We start from the raw sequence: 12,765 nt of genomic DNA, 5'->3' as shown, positions 1-12,765 counted from the left end.
CAGCAGCAGGCAGCCATGAAGGTGTTGATAGCAGCGTGCGGGGCCCTGCTGGTGCTGCGGGTCGGGGCGCAGCAGCAGGCACAGCAGGAACCCACCGTGACCCACAAGGTAAGCAGTTAGCATATCCTGAAGGAGCGGATTGAGTTGTCACATAAGAAACTTTTTTTGCACTTTTCTTGTAGTAGGAGGAGTTAGATTCTCCATGCCCTAGTGCACTTGACAGATATTAACTCTATGCTTGATTGATTGATGGTTTATTGTCGCTAAAGTACACCACAAAGGAGAATTAACCCGGTAGAAACGATGGGCCAAATTTGTGGCTTTACCGTGTACCAGCTATGGGCCAAATTTTTACCATGATATAAACCCCCAAAATGGATGAAGCGTAAACTGATCACAAATGCATTGGTACTATATATTATGAAATGGTTTGCGTGAGTGATGATTTTTTCTCATTAATTCGCATAGAGGGGCCTTTAAGATACATGATCCCCGCAGCTACCGGGTTAAAGGAGGAACACTCCATCCCAACCCCCCGAGGCAAGACGTGTATCCGGCCACATCCTGGAGTCTTCCGTCGCTCCAGCACACAAATTTAACACTCTATTCGAAGGCGTTTTGGGCATTTCCAGGGGTTGTGTAATGACCCTGGTTGAAGTTTGACCCTTCCTCTATGCTATTATTGCGAAAGAGCACTCGTGTAAATCCGATTGACCTTCTTTTTTGACCTTTTGAAATAGTCGATGTAGGAGGCGGCAGGGTTTGAGATGCCGACGATGGTGTTTGATTGGCAGTATTATAAGGAACACGGTATTTTCTTCTTCTATTCATTCTTTTGTTTTTCGTTTTCTTTTGTTTCCTGTTTTATTTATTAGTCTCTCCTTTTCTTCCTTTTTCTTTTCCTTCCTTATGTTTTCCATTTTCTTTTGTTTCCTGTTTTATTTATTAGTCTCTCCTTTTCTTCCTTTTTCTTTTCCTTCCTTATGTTTTCCATTTTCTTTTCTTTCCTGTGTTATCTTCGTTTTTCTCCTTTCTTTTCCTTTCCTTTCCTTCCTTTTGTTTTCCATTTTCTCTTTTTTCCTGTTTTATGTATTCGTTTCTCTCCTTTTCTTTCTTTTTCTTTTCCTTCCTTTTGTTTTCCATTTTCTTTTCTTTCCTGTGTTATCTTCGTTTTTCTCCTTTCTTTTCCTTTCCTTTCCTTCCTTTTGTTTTCCATTTTCTCTTCTTTCCTGTTTTATGTATTCGTTTCTCTCCTTTTCTTTCTTTTTCTTTCCTTTCCTTCCTTTTGTTTTCCTCTCCCTTAACTTGTTTTCCTTCTTTATTTTCCTTTCTTTTCAGTTATTTTTTTCTTTTTTCTCTGTCGTTACTTCCTATTCTTCCATCTTTATTTTACTTTCTCTTTACTTTCATTCCTTTCCTTATTTTCCTCTTGCTGTCTTTTGTATTTTCTCCTTTTACATTCTTTCCCTCCATCACTTCCCTCCATTCTCTTTACTTTTTACTTTTTTGCTTTTTCGTTCTCTTTATTTCCTTTCCGTCCTTTTCAGCTCTCTCTCTCTCTCTCTCTCTCTCTCTCTCTCTCTCTCTCTCTGATTCTGCGCCAAACGTCGAGGCCCAAGTTTTCCTGTTTCTTGTATTCTTTTATATATTTCTATGCACTGCGGGAAATTATAAAACTCTTAACATAACATACAGCAGGAGAACAAAGGAGGAGAGTGCATGGAAACTCTAAAAACAATCTTGAAGGTCTGCACATCTCGGTATCATGAGGTATTAGTGGCAGGGAAAAAATAAATGCACAAGTTAACCGAAATAAAAACCTCTGTGTTGGGAACTATGTGAGGGAGTCGTAAGGTTGGTGTGGTGTAGTGGTAAGCGTCCCCAACTAAGAATCCACGGGCCTGGGTTCGTATCCTGGTCATGGGCAGTCAGCGTGCAGCCCACCCAGCTGTGTATCCTTCCTTTCAAGATGGTCAAATAATGTGTACCTGGGGAAACCTGCAGGTCCAGCGATGTCCCGTGACTCTGGTGGACACTAAGGGCCAGTTTCACAGTTCCCTATGATCGGTTAGTAAGCTCCCAAACCAATACCAGAGCCTTCGAAATTTCCTTGTATAGTGTCTGATGTTTATATTTAAGTTCACAAATTTGATGAAACTATACAGGAAAAGTCTTGTATATTTAGTGTGGCATCGAAGACCTCCCCATTTTGGATTGTATGGGATTCTATAGTTTGGTTCGGGCTGTTACGAAGACGCTGTGTTGGACTGTGAAACCGGCTCTTATAACCAAAGGCACCAATCGGATAGGGACGACCAGCCCGCGCGAGATTGCTACAGGGCAGTTTAGTGACTCGCAATCTGATGAATGTGAAGACAATATTATTAGTGTGTTATGAGAGTGGAAGAAGAGGAAAGGGGGCAGTTTTGTAGTCACCCTCTGAATTTTCCCGTTTTCTCTACCTTCATTTCTTCAGTCTGCCCTTTAACTCAAGTCCTCTTTCTCTTCTTCCACTCTCATAACACGCTAATATCTTGCAATCTGATGAATGTAAAGACAATATCATTAGTGTGTTATGAGAGTGGAAGAAGAGAAAGAGGACTTCAAGAAGGCAGTTATGAAGTCATGAAACCTTCATTTCTTCAGTCTGCCCTTTAACTGAAGTCCTCTTTCTCTTCTTCCACTCTCATAACACACTAATAATATTGTCTTTACATCCATCAGATTGCGAATGTAAAGACAATATTATTGGTGTGTTGAAAGGCCATATAGAGAAGATGAGTTGGTTTCCTTGTGTTTTCCCGTCAGCGGCGCACGCAGAAGACTTGTCAGATTATCACCAGGGGCATAAAATCCAACCATGACAATTCCTGTGGTTGGTTTGAGTGTTTTCCCGTCAGTAGCGCACGCAGAAGCCTTGTCAAATTATCACAAGGGGCATGAAAACCAACCATGACAATTCCTGTGGTTGGTTTCCTTGTGTTTTCCCGTCAGTGGCGCACGCAGAAGACTTGTCAGATTATCACCAGGGGCATAAAATCCAACCATGACAATTCCTATAGTTGGTTTGAGTATTTTCCCGTCAGTGGCGCATGTAGAAGCCTCCTCAAATTATCACCAGGGGCATGAAAACCAACCATGGAAATCCCTGCAAATACTACGAAAGCCTTTTAAATTTGGTGAGCTAAGGCGACGATACGTTAACCCAGTAGTAGTGGGGATCATGTTTCTTAATGGTCCCTCTAAGCGAGAAAAATGAGAAAAAATCATCACTCACACAAACCATTTCATAATATATATCAAAGCATTTGCGATCAGATTATGTATCATCTATTTTTGGAGGTTTATATCATGGCACAAATTTGGCCCGTCGCTGCAACACGGTAAAGCCACAAATTTGGCCCGTCGCTGCTACACGGTGAAGCTCAAATTTGGCCCGTCGCTGCTACACGGTGAAGCTCAAATTTGGCCCGTCGCTGCTACACGGTAAAGCCACAAATTTGGCCCGTCGCTGCTACACGGTAAAGCCACAAATTTGGCCCGTCGCTGCTACACGGTAAAGCCACAAATTTGGCCCGTCGCTGCTACACGGTAAAGCCACAAATTTGGCCCGTCGCTGCTACCGGGTTAAGAATAAGCGTCCAGTCAGCCACACTCCAGCACTGCCCAGCTGGTGTTACGGACGCCAGCTGCCTTTCCCCCTTACTCCAGTCCCTTAGATGTAACAGTAACCCCAGTAATTGAAGAGACGCGGTGACGGAGCTAAAGTAACGGAGTGGAAAAAGAAGAAATATATCAAAGAATACGATAAATACATTGCCTTGGACCTCGACGTTTCGCGCAGAATCAGAGAGAGGAAAGTAGAGAGAGAAAAAAAAGTTAAATTAGACGAGGAAAAAATAAAGAGATCGAAAAAGGAAAGATGGAGAAAGTAAAGAGCAAAAGGAAAATATAAAGATGGAGGAAAATAATGTCAAGGAGAAAATATAAAGACAGCAAGAGGAAAATAGAAAAAGGAATGACAATAAAGAGAAAGTAGAATAAATATGGAAGAATAGAAAGTAACGACAGAGAAAAAGAAAGAAATAACTGAATAGAAAGGAAAATAAAGAAGGAAGGAAAGAAAGTTGAGGGAAAAGAAAGAAACGAGAGAGAGAGAGAGAGAGAGAGAGAGAGAATTAACTTGGTCCCTCTAAAGTTCACTGGACCAAAAATTATAGAAAAAGTGGTTCTCTCTCTCTCTCTCTCTCTCTCTCTCTCTCTCTCTGTTGCTAGGGAAGAGAAGAGTAGGAAATTAGGACAAGAGGAGGAGGAGGAGGAGGAGGAAGAAAAGAGAAAGTTTAAGTGAAAGTGAAAGCAAGAGAGAGAGAGAGAGAGAGAGAGTACTACAACAGAACTAGTCAGGTACTTGCATATACACACACACACACACACACACACACTTTACCTTCCTCACATTTTTCCTTTCTTTCTCTCTCTTCCTCTCTCCCTCCCTTTCTTCCTTTTCTCTTCTCTTTTCCTCCCATTCCTTCCTTTCTTCCTTTACCTATATTTTTCCTCCTCCTCCCTTCTCCTTTTCATGCTCTCTCTCTCTCTCTCTCTCTCTCTCTCTCTCTCTCTCTCTCTAGGTTTAAATTAAACACTCAGTCAAGGAGAGAAGAATTGTCTTACAGGTTAAACACTTGAAACATTAGACTTTACAATGATGCAAGGCGACTAGTAAAAAAGATTAGTGCATCAGGCAAAGCGTAGATATGAAGAAAATATTGCAGCCAACTGTAAAAATAATCCGAAATCCTTCTTCAGTTACATAAACAACAGAAAGGCGATCAGAAGTGGAATTGGACCTTTAATAAACAGCGACGGTGCACTTGTGACTGACAGCCAACACGTTGCAAACCTATTAAATAATTACTTTTCCTCGGTGTTTAATAATAAAGTCCTCCTCCACCACCACAACACCAGTACTAATGTAAATCCCGAGCATGCATTGTCTAACTTTGAAATAAAACCCGATCTGTCCCTAAAGCCCTCCTCACTTAAAAACAAAATAAAGTCCTGGACCTGATAAGTATATCAACTCTGCTAGAAAAAACAAAGAGGCAAAATACTCTCCTCTCCTTTCTCCGTGGTTCATATGTCCTTTGCGACAAGCATTGTCCTTCAGATTGGAAAAAGGAGACAAAAAAGTACCAGGTAATTACAAGCCATTAGTCTAACGGTTATAAATTACAGGCCCATTAGTCTAACTTCGGTTGGCCACTCATTAATTGGGGACTCACAACATGGCTTCCAAAACAAAAGATCTGCCTATCAAATCTATTAACCTTTTATAACGACCTCTTCACTGTTTATGACGTAGCAAATCACTGGACGTAGTCTATCTTGATTTCAGAAAGCGTTTGATAAGTCCCGCCATCATAATTACTTTAAATTAAAACAAATGAGTATTGACGGTCAGGTAAACCAATGGATCGCGAATTGGTTGAGCAACAGACAACAAGAGTAGTGATTGGTTTAACTCCAAGTGGGCGCCTGTCACTAGTGGCGTCCCTCTCAGGGCTCAGTTCTTGGCCCAGTGCTCTTCATTATTTACATCAACAGCGTGGATGTTGGACTCAATAACCGCATTAGTAAATTTGTCCAGACGATGACACAAGATTAGTCGCTCGGTTCTCACTGACGAACCAGCCAAAGCCTCCAAGAGGATTTGCACAAAATTTCAACGGTCGGATAGATGGGAGATGCCCTTTAACGTAGACCAAGTGCCAGGTCCTTCAAGTTGGAACGAGGAATAAAGTTTGATTACGAAATGCGCGGCGTTAAACTCAAAGCGTTCAGTAAGTCGGACTTGGGGGTCAAAATCGCGTCAAACCTCAAATTCTCACAGCAATGCATCGATGCAGCAAATAAACGGAGACAGATGTTGGCTTCATTAAAAACTTTTTTTAAGAATAAGATGTAATACTCGCTCTACAACGGTTTAGTCAGACCCCACTTAGATATGCGGTACTTTGCTCCTCACCATACAAAGGATGTTGCTAAATTAGAAGGTGTTCGGCGTCCCCTTCCTTGCGCAACAAATCCGCTGAAGAAGCTTTTCTACCCTTAACATGTTCTCTCTTGAGAAACGTCGCCTCCGAGGAAAACTGATCGAATGTTTTAAAATACTTAATGGTTTCACGAATAGCAGACAGATCAACATGTTTATGATCGATGACACTTTGCACGAGGAACAATGGCGTAGATATATGAATGTTGACTTTTCTCCATTCTCTCTCTAACCAATGACCTTTCAACTTTTAACACACACACACACGCACACACAAGCACACCTTTCCATTCTCTCCTCCTCTTCCTTTCTTCCTCTCCTTCCTCCACCCCCCTCCCCTTCTTACTTTCTCTCCTTACCTTTCCTTCACTCCTCCCTCATCAACTCTTCCCTTCTTCTCTATCAAACCAAGTCCTCTCTCTCTCTGCTTCCTATCCCTTTCATTCTTTCCTTTCTCCATTCCCCATTTCACGAGTCCAGTACGTGATCAAACCATGTCCTCTCTCTCTCTCTCTCTGTTTCCTATCCCTTTCATTCTTTCCTTTCTCCATTCCCCATTCCACGAGTCCAGTACGTGATCAAACCATGTTCCCTCTATCCCTGCTCTTCGGCGTGAGTGTTTTGTTTACCTTTCTCCCTCTCTTTGTTCCTCCATGTTCTCTCTTCTTCTTGTGCCTCCCTCGTGTTCTTTTCTTAACTCCTCCCCAAGGCGTGAGTTTTACCTTTCCTCTACTTCTTCCTCCCTCATGACCTCTCTGTTCCCCCCTTAGGCATGAGTATCTACGGCCGGAGCTTCAAGGACGAGAACTTCCCTCTACTTCTTCCTCCCTCATGACCTCTCTGTTCCCCCCTTAGGCGTGAGTATCTACGGCCGGAGCTTCAAGGACGAGAACTTCCCTCCTCTACTTCTTCCTCCCTCATGACCTCTCTGTTCCCCCCTTAGGCATGAGTATCTACGGCCGGAGCTTCGAGGACGAGAACTTCCCTCCTCTTCTTCTTCCTCCCTCATGACCTCTCTGTTCCCCCCTTAGGCGTGAGTATCTACGGCCGGAGCTTCGAGGACGAGAACTTCCAGCTGCAGCACTACGGCCCGGGGTGGCTATCCATGGCAAACTCCGGCCCCGACACCAATGGCTCCCAGTTCTTCATCACCACCGCTGTTACGTCCTGGCTCAACGGGAAGCATGTGGTGTTCGGGAAGGTGCTCAAGGGCATGGTAAGTGCTGGCGGTGTGGTGGTGGTGGTGGTGGTTGAGGCTCACCTTACAAAGTGCGGCCGTGTCTGTGCCCTGTGAGGAACAAGCGGAAGTACAGCGTTGCCACGTTTTTAACCCCACGTTGGTTGCCTTCTCTCTCTCTCTCTCTCTCTCTCTCTCTCTCTCTCTCTCTCTCTCTCTCTCTCTCTCGTGGCGTTACCATCACGACTCTCTCTCTCTCTCTCTCTCTCTCTCTCTCTCTCTCTCTCTCTCGTGGCGTTACCATCACGAGGATTTTAAAGTTATTTTTCTTCCTTATGTCAGCCTATTTTAACGTACATTCCTTCACGATGCAATCTAAACATAATTGTGAAACTACTCACAGATCCCAAAACGAAAGGGAAACTCAGTAATAAGTATAATTTTTTTTAGCAACACTGTAAAATGTGTATGCCACGTTTCTTTGTATGCTTTATATCTTATCCATAATAAGTTAACTGTTCCTTCATACGTTATAATACTAAGATTAAATATGCATGCATATTTGCCATGGTTGTACGTATATTAGAACATTTATACATCGCGGGCTAGGAGACACGCGCTAAAGCTGTTCAAGGGGATTCCCCTACGCTGAACACCCCCCCCCCCTCCCCAGCCGCACGGTTAGCCGAGTCAGATTATAGTAGTAGTAGTGGTAATAGTATAGTCTGGCTCGGCTAAACGTGCGGTTGGGGGGGGGCGGTTCAGCGTAGGGGATCCCCTTGTACAGCCTTGCCGCGTGTCTCCCAGCCCGCGATGTAGAAATGTTCTAACATAAGTACAACCATGGCAAACATGATCAGCAAATATGCATACACATTTAATCTTAGTATTATATATAACGCATGAAGGAACACTGAACTTATTATGGATAAGATATTTAAAAGCATATAAAGAAACGTGGCAGACATATTTTACAGTGTTGCTAAAAAATGCAATACTTATTATTGAGTTTCCCTTTCGTTTTGGGATGTGTGAGTAGTTTCACAATTATGTTTAGATTATATCGTGAAGGAATGGACGTTAAAATAAGCTGACATAAGGAAGAAAACTTACTTTCAAATCCTCGTGATGGTAACGATACGAGAGAGAGAGAGAGAGAGAGAGGGTCAACCAACGTGGGGTTAATACGTGGCAACGCTGTACTTCCGCTTATTCCCTTGAAGGCATCGTCACAATCGCACTTTAAAATTAGTCTTACTATAGTAATTGTAGTCTAAGTATAATAGTAATAATAATAATAATAATGATAATGATAATAATAATAATGATTCTCTCATCCTCCCTTTCCTTCCATTTTTTCTTCCTCTTCATCCTTCTAATCCTTCCCTTTCTCCCTTTACATCTCCGTTCCTTCTCTCCCTCCTCCATCTTCCCTTTCCTTTCTTCTTCCAATCCTCGCCTTTCTTTTCTTCCCTATTCTTTTCCCTCTCTCCTTCTTCCCTTTCCTCCTCTTCCTCCTTATCCTTCCCTTCCTTCCTTCCTTTTAATCCTCTCTTCCTTCCCCTCCTCCTCTTCCTCCTTATCCTTCCCTTCCTTCCTTTTAATCCTCTCTTCCTTCCCCTCCTCCTCCTCTTCCTCCTCATCCTTCCCTTCCTTCCTTCCTTCCTTCCTTTTAATCCTCTCTTCCTTCCCCTCCTCCTCCTCTTCCTCCTTATCCTTCCCTTCCTTCCTTCCTTTTAATCCTCTCTTCCTTCCCCTCCTCCTCTTCCTCCTTATCCTTCCCTTCCTTCCTTTTAATCCTCTCTTCCTTCCTTCCCCTCCTCCTCATCCTTCCCTTCCTTCCTTTTAATCCTCTCTTCCTTCCCCCTCCTCCTCTTCCTCCTCATCCTTCCCTTCCTTCCTTCCTTTTAATCCTCTCTTCCTTCCTTCCCTCCTCCTTCCTTCCTTCCTTCCTTTTAATCCTCTTCCTTCCTCCTCCTCTTCATCCTTATCCTTCCCTTCCTTCCTTCCTTTTAATCCTCTCTTCCTTCCCCTCCTCCTCCTCTTCCTCCTTATCCTTCCCTTCCTTCCTTCCTTTTAATCCTCTCTTCCTTCCCCTCCTCCTCCTCTTCCTCCTTATCCTTCCCTTCCTTCCTTTTAATCCTCTCTTCCTTCCCCTCCTCCTCCTCTTCCTCCTTATCCTTCCTTCCTTCCTTTTAATCCTCTCTTCCTTCCCCTCCTCCTCCTCTTCCTCCTTATCCTTCCCTTCCTTCCTTCCTTTTAATCCTCTCTTCCTTCCTTCCCCTCCTCCTCATCCTTCCTTCCTTCCTTTTAATCCTCTCTTCCTTCCCCTCCTCCTCTTCCTCCTTATCCTTCCCTTCCTTCCTTCCTTTTAATCCTCTCTTCCTTCCCCTCCTCCTCCTCTTCCTCCTCATCCTTCCCTTCCTTCCTTCCTTTTAATCCTCTCTTCCTTCCCCTCCTCCTCTTCCTCCTCATCCTTCCCTTCCTTCCTTCCTTTTAATCCTCTCTTCCTTCCCCTCCTTATCCTTCCCTTCCTTCCTTCCTTTTAATCCTCTCTTCCTTCCCCTCCTCCTCCTCTTCCTCCTTATCCTTCCCTTCCTTCCTTCCTTTTAATCCTCTCTTCCTTCCCCTCCTCCTCTTCCTCCTTATCCTTCCCTTCCTTCCTTCCTTTTAATCCTCTCTTCCTTCCCCTCCTCCTCCTCTTCCTCCTCATCCTTCCCTTCCTTCCTTCCTTTTAATCCTCTCTTCCTTCCCCTCCTCCTCCTCTTCCTCCTTATCCTTCCCTTCCTTCCTTCCTTTTAATCCTCTCTTCCTTCCCCTCCTCCTCCTCTTCCTCCTCATCCTTCATTCCTTCCTTCCTTTTAATCCTCTCTTCCTTCCCCTCCTCCTCCTCCTCCTCCTCATCCTTCCCTTCCTTCCTTCCTTTAATCCTCTCTTCCTTCCTCCTCCTCTTCCTCCTTTTCCTTTCCTTCCTTCCTTTTAATCCTCTCTTCCTTCCCCTCCTCCTCCTCTTCCTCCTTATCCTTCCCTTCCTTCCTTCCTTTTAATCCTCTCTTCCTTCCCCTCCTTATCCTTCCCTTCCTTCCTTCCTTTTAATCCTCTCTTCCTTCCCCTCCTCCTCCTCGTCCTCCTTATCCTTCCCTTCCTTCCTTCCTTTTAATCTTCTCGTCCTTCCCCTCCTCCTCCTCTTCCTCCTTATCCTTCCCTTACGTCCTTACTTTTAATCCTCTCTTCCTTCCCCTCCTTATCCTTCCCTTCCTTCCTTCCTTTTAATCCTCTCTTCCTTCCCCTCCTTATCCTTCCCTTCCTTCCTTTTAATCCTCTCTTCCTTCCCTTCCTTCCTTCCTTTTAATCCTCTCTTCCTTCCCCTCCTCCTCCTCTTCCTCCTTATCCTTCCCTTCCTTCCTTCCTTTTAATCCTCTCTTCCTTCCCCTCCTTATCCTTCCCTTCCTTCCTTCCTTTTAATCCTCTCTTCCTTCCCCTCCTCCTCCTCTTCCTCCTTATCCTTCCCTTCCTTCCTTCCTTTTAATCCTCTCTTCCTTCCCCTCCTCCTCCTCTTCCTCCTCATCCTTCCTTCCTTTTAATCCTCTCTTCCTTCCCCTCCCTATCCTTCCCTTCCTTCCTTTTAATCATCTCTTCCTTCCCCACCCAATCCTTCCCTTCCTTCCTTTTAATCCTCTCTTCCTTCCCCTCCTTATCCTTCCCTTCCTTCCTTCCTTTTAATCCTCTCTTCCTTCCCCTCCTTATCCTTCCCTTCCTTCCTTCCTTTTAATCCTCTCTTCCTTCCCCTCCTTATCCTTCCCTTCCTTCCTTTTAATCCTCTCTTCCTTCCCCTCCTTATCCTTCCCTTCCTTCCTTCCTTTTAATCCTCTCTTCCTTCCCCTCCTTATCCTCCCCTTCCTCTCTTCCTTCCCCTCCTTATCCTTCCCTTCCTTCCGTCCTTTTAATCCTCTCTTCCTTCCCCTCCTTATCCTTCCCTTCCTTCCTTCCTTTTAATCCTCTCTTCCTTCCTTCCTTCCTTTTAATCCTCTCTTCCTTCCTTCCCCTCCTCCTTCTCCTCGTCAGAATGTGGTGCGGAAGGTCGAGGGCACCGCCACAGGCCCCGGTAACAAGCCACTCAATGACGTGGTAATCACTGCCTCGCGGGGCATCGAGCTGGGCCCTCAGGAGCGCTTCGCCACCCCCCTCGAGGCCACTCCTGACACCGTGTGATTGGTGGTGGTATCAGCGTTGCCAAATTATCGTATTCTGAACATTGTATATATCATTTTTAGCCTCCAAGATTGTCGTAACCACACAAATAACGATGGAAAATTAAAGTTATCGTTAAAACGGTTGAATACAGATGGCTTTCGGTTTTTTTTTTGCTAGAGTTATCGGTCAAAAACTACGAAAATGTAATGCGCTGTGTACGATATTTTGGCAAGGCTGGGTGGTGCTGGTGGTGGCGAGGTGCAGTGTGGGAGGTGCTGTGTCTCCTCCTTGCACCAATAAAGATAAACTGTTGAGTGACGTTTGTTGTCCTAAAGAAAGAAAAGACGAAAACGAGGTAAATAAATACTGATAATTCTCTCGTTCTTCTTTCCCTTTCTCCCTTTTCATTTCCTCCTTTCCTTCTCTCCCTCTTTCTTCCTTTTTCCTTTCCTTTCTTCCTCCAATCCTCTCCCTCTCCCCTTTCCTTCTTTTCCTCTTTCTTCCTTTTTCCTTTCCTTTCTTCCTCCAATCCTCTCCCTCTCCCCTTTCCTTCTTTTCCTCTTTCTTCCCTTTTCCTTCTTTCCTTTCTTCCTCCAATCCTCTCCCTCTCCCCTTTCCTTCTTTCCCTCTTTCTTCCCTTTTCCTTCTTTCCTTTCTTCCTCCAATCCTCTCTCTCTCCCCTTTCCATCTCCTACCATTCCCTTCTCTTCCTCCTCCTTATCCTTCCCTTCTTTTCCCTTCCTTCCCTTTCCAATAATAGGTTAAACTCGTATCCCAGAGAAGAAAAATAAAGAAAAATGAGAAAAAAACGGAAGAAAATGAAAGAAATCTCAGTCAACCAGTAAGTCAGCCAGTCAGTCAACCAGTTAGTCAGTCAGTCAGCCAGTCAGTCAGGCGGATTAGGGATAAGATAGGGCCGCTTAAGCCAGGAGAATCACTGATTGATAGTGATGAGGAAATGAGCGAGGCGTTAAATAGATATTTCTCAACTGTATTTACCAAGGAAAGATTAGATGACATACCTCAGGGAGAACAGATCTACAGGGGAGAAGAGGTAGAAGAATTAACCGACATCAACATAAGTAGGGAGCTCGTGATTAGGCGCCAGGGCCAGATGAACTTTTCCCCAGGGTAACAAAGGAATGCGAAAATGAAATAAGTGGGCAGTTAACTGAAGTATTTAGGAAGTCACTAGACACAGGAGTGGTGCCTGTTTCATGGAGGCAGGCACACGTTATTCCAATATTTAAGAAGGGAGACAAATCATCTATGGAGAACTATAGGCCGATTAGTTTGACGTCAGTTATAGGTAAAATGATAGGGTCAATAATAGCTGATAGTA

The 12,765-nt window shown here is 44.2% G+C and overlaps 1 protein-coding gene across 1 annotated transcript; it reads left to right on the top strand.

Moving 5' to 3' along the window:
- Positions 1-15: 15 nt before the first annotated feature.
- LOC126992685 (peptidyl-prolyl cis-trans isomerase 6-like) lies at positions 16-11,737 on the top strand. Its single transcript, XM_050851488.1, has 3 exons — positions 16-115; positions 7,003-7,268; positions 11,295-11,737. The coding sequence occupies exons 1-3, from the start codon at positions 16-18 to the stop codon at positions 11,439-11,441; spliced, it is 513 nt and encodes a 170-aa protein (XP_050707445.1). The 3' UTR covers positions 11,442-11,737.
- Positions 11,738-12,765: the final 1,028 nt, after the last annotated feature.

This window comes from Eriocheir sinensis, unplaced genomic scaffold (assembly GCF_024679095.1).
Source record: "Eriocheir sinensis breed Jianghai 21 unplaced genomic scaffold, ASM2467909v1 Scaffold5, whole genome shotgun sequence".
Taxonomy (NCBI): domain Eukaryota; kingdom Metazoa; phylum Arthropoda; class Malacostraca; order Decapoda; family Varunidae; genus Eriocheir; species Eriocheir sinensis.
Note: the sequence above shows the minus strand (reverse complement) of the source record. Positions and strands in the feature narration are given on the sequence as shown.

Excerpts from the sequence above, each read along its gene's own strand:
- LOC126992685 (XM_050851488.1), top strand. The coding sequence starts at position 16 with ATGAAGGTGTTGATAGCAGCGTGCGGGGCCCTGCTGGTGCTGCGGGTC. Across the intron at positions 116-7,002 it reads CGTGACCCACAAGGTAAGCA|TATCTACGGCCGGAGCTTCG; the intron begins GTTAGCATATCC and ends CTTAGGCATGAG. Across the intron at positions 7,269-11,294 it reads GGAAGGTGCTCAAGGGCATG|AATGTGGTGCGGAAGGTCGA; the intron begins GTAAGTGCTGGC and ends TCTCCTCGTCAG.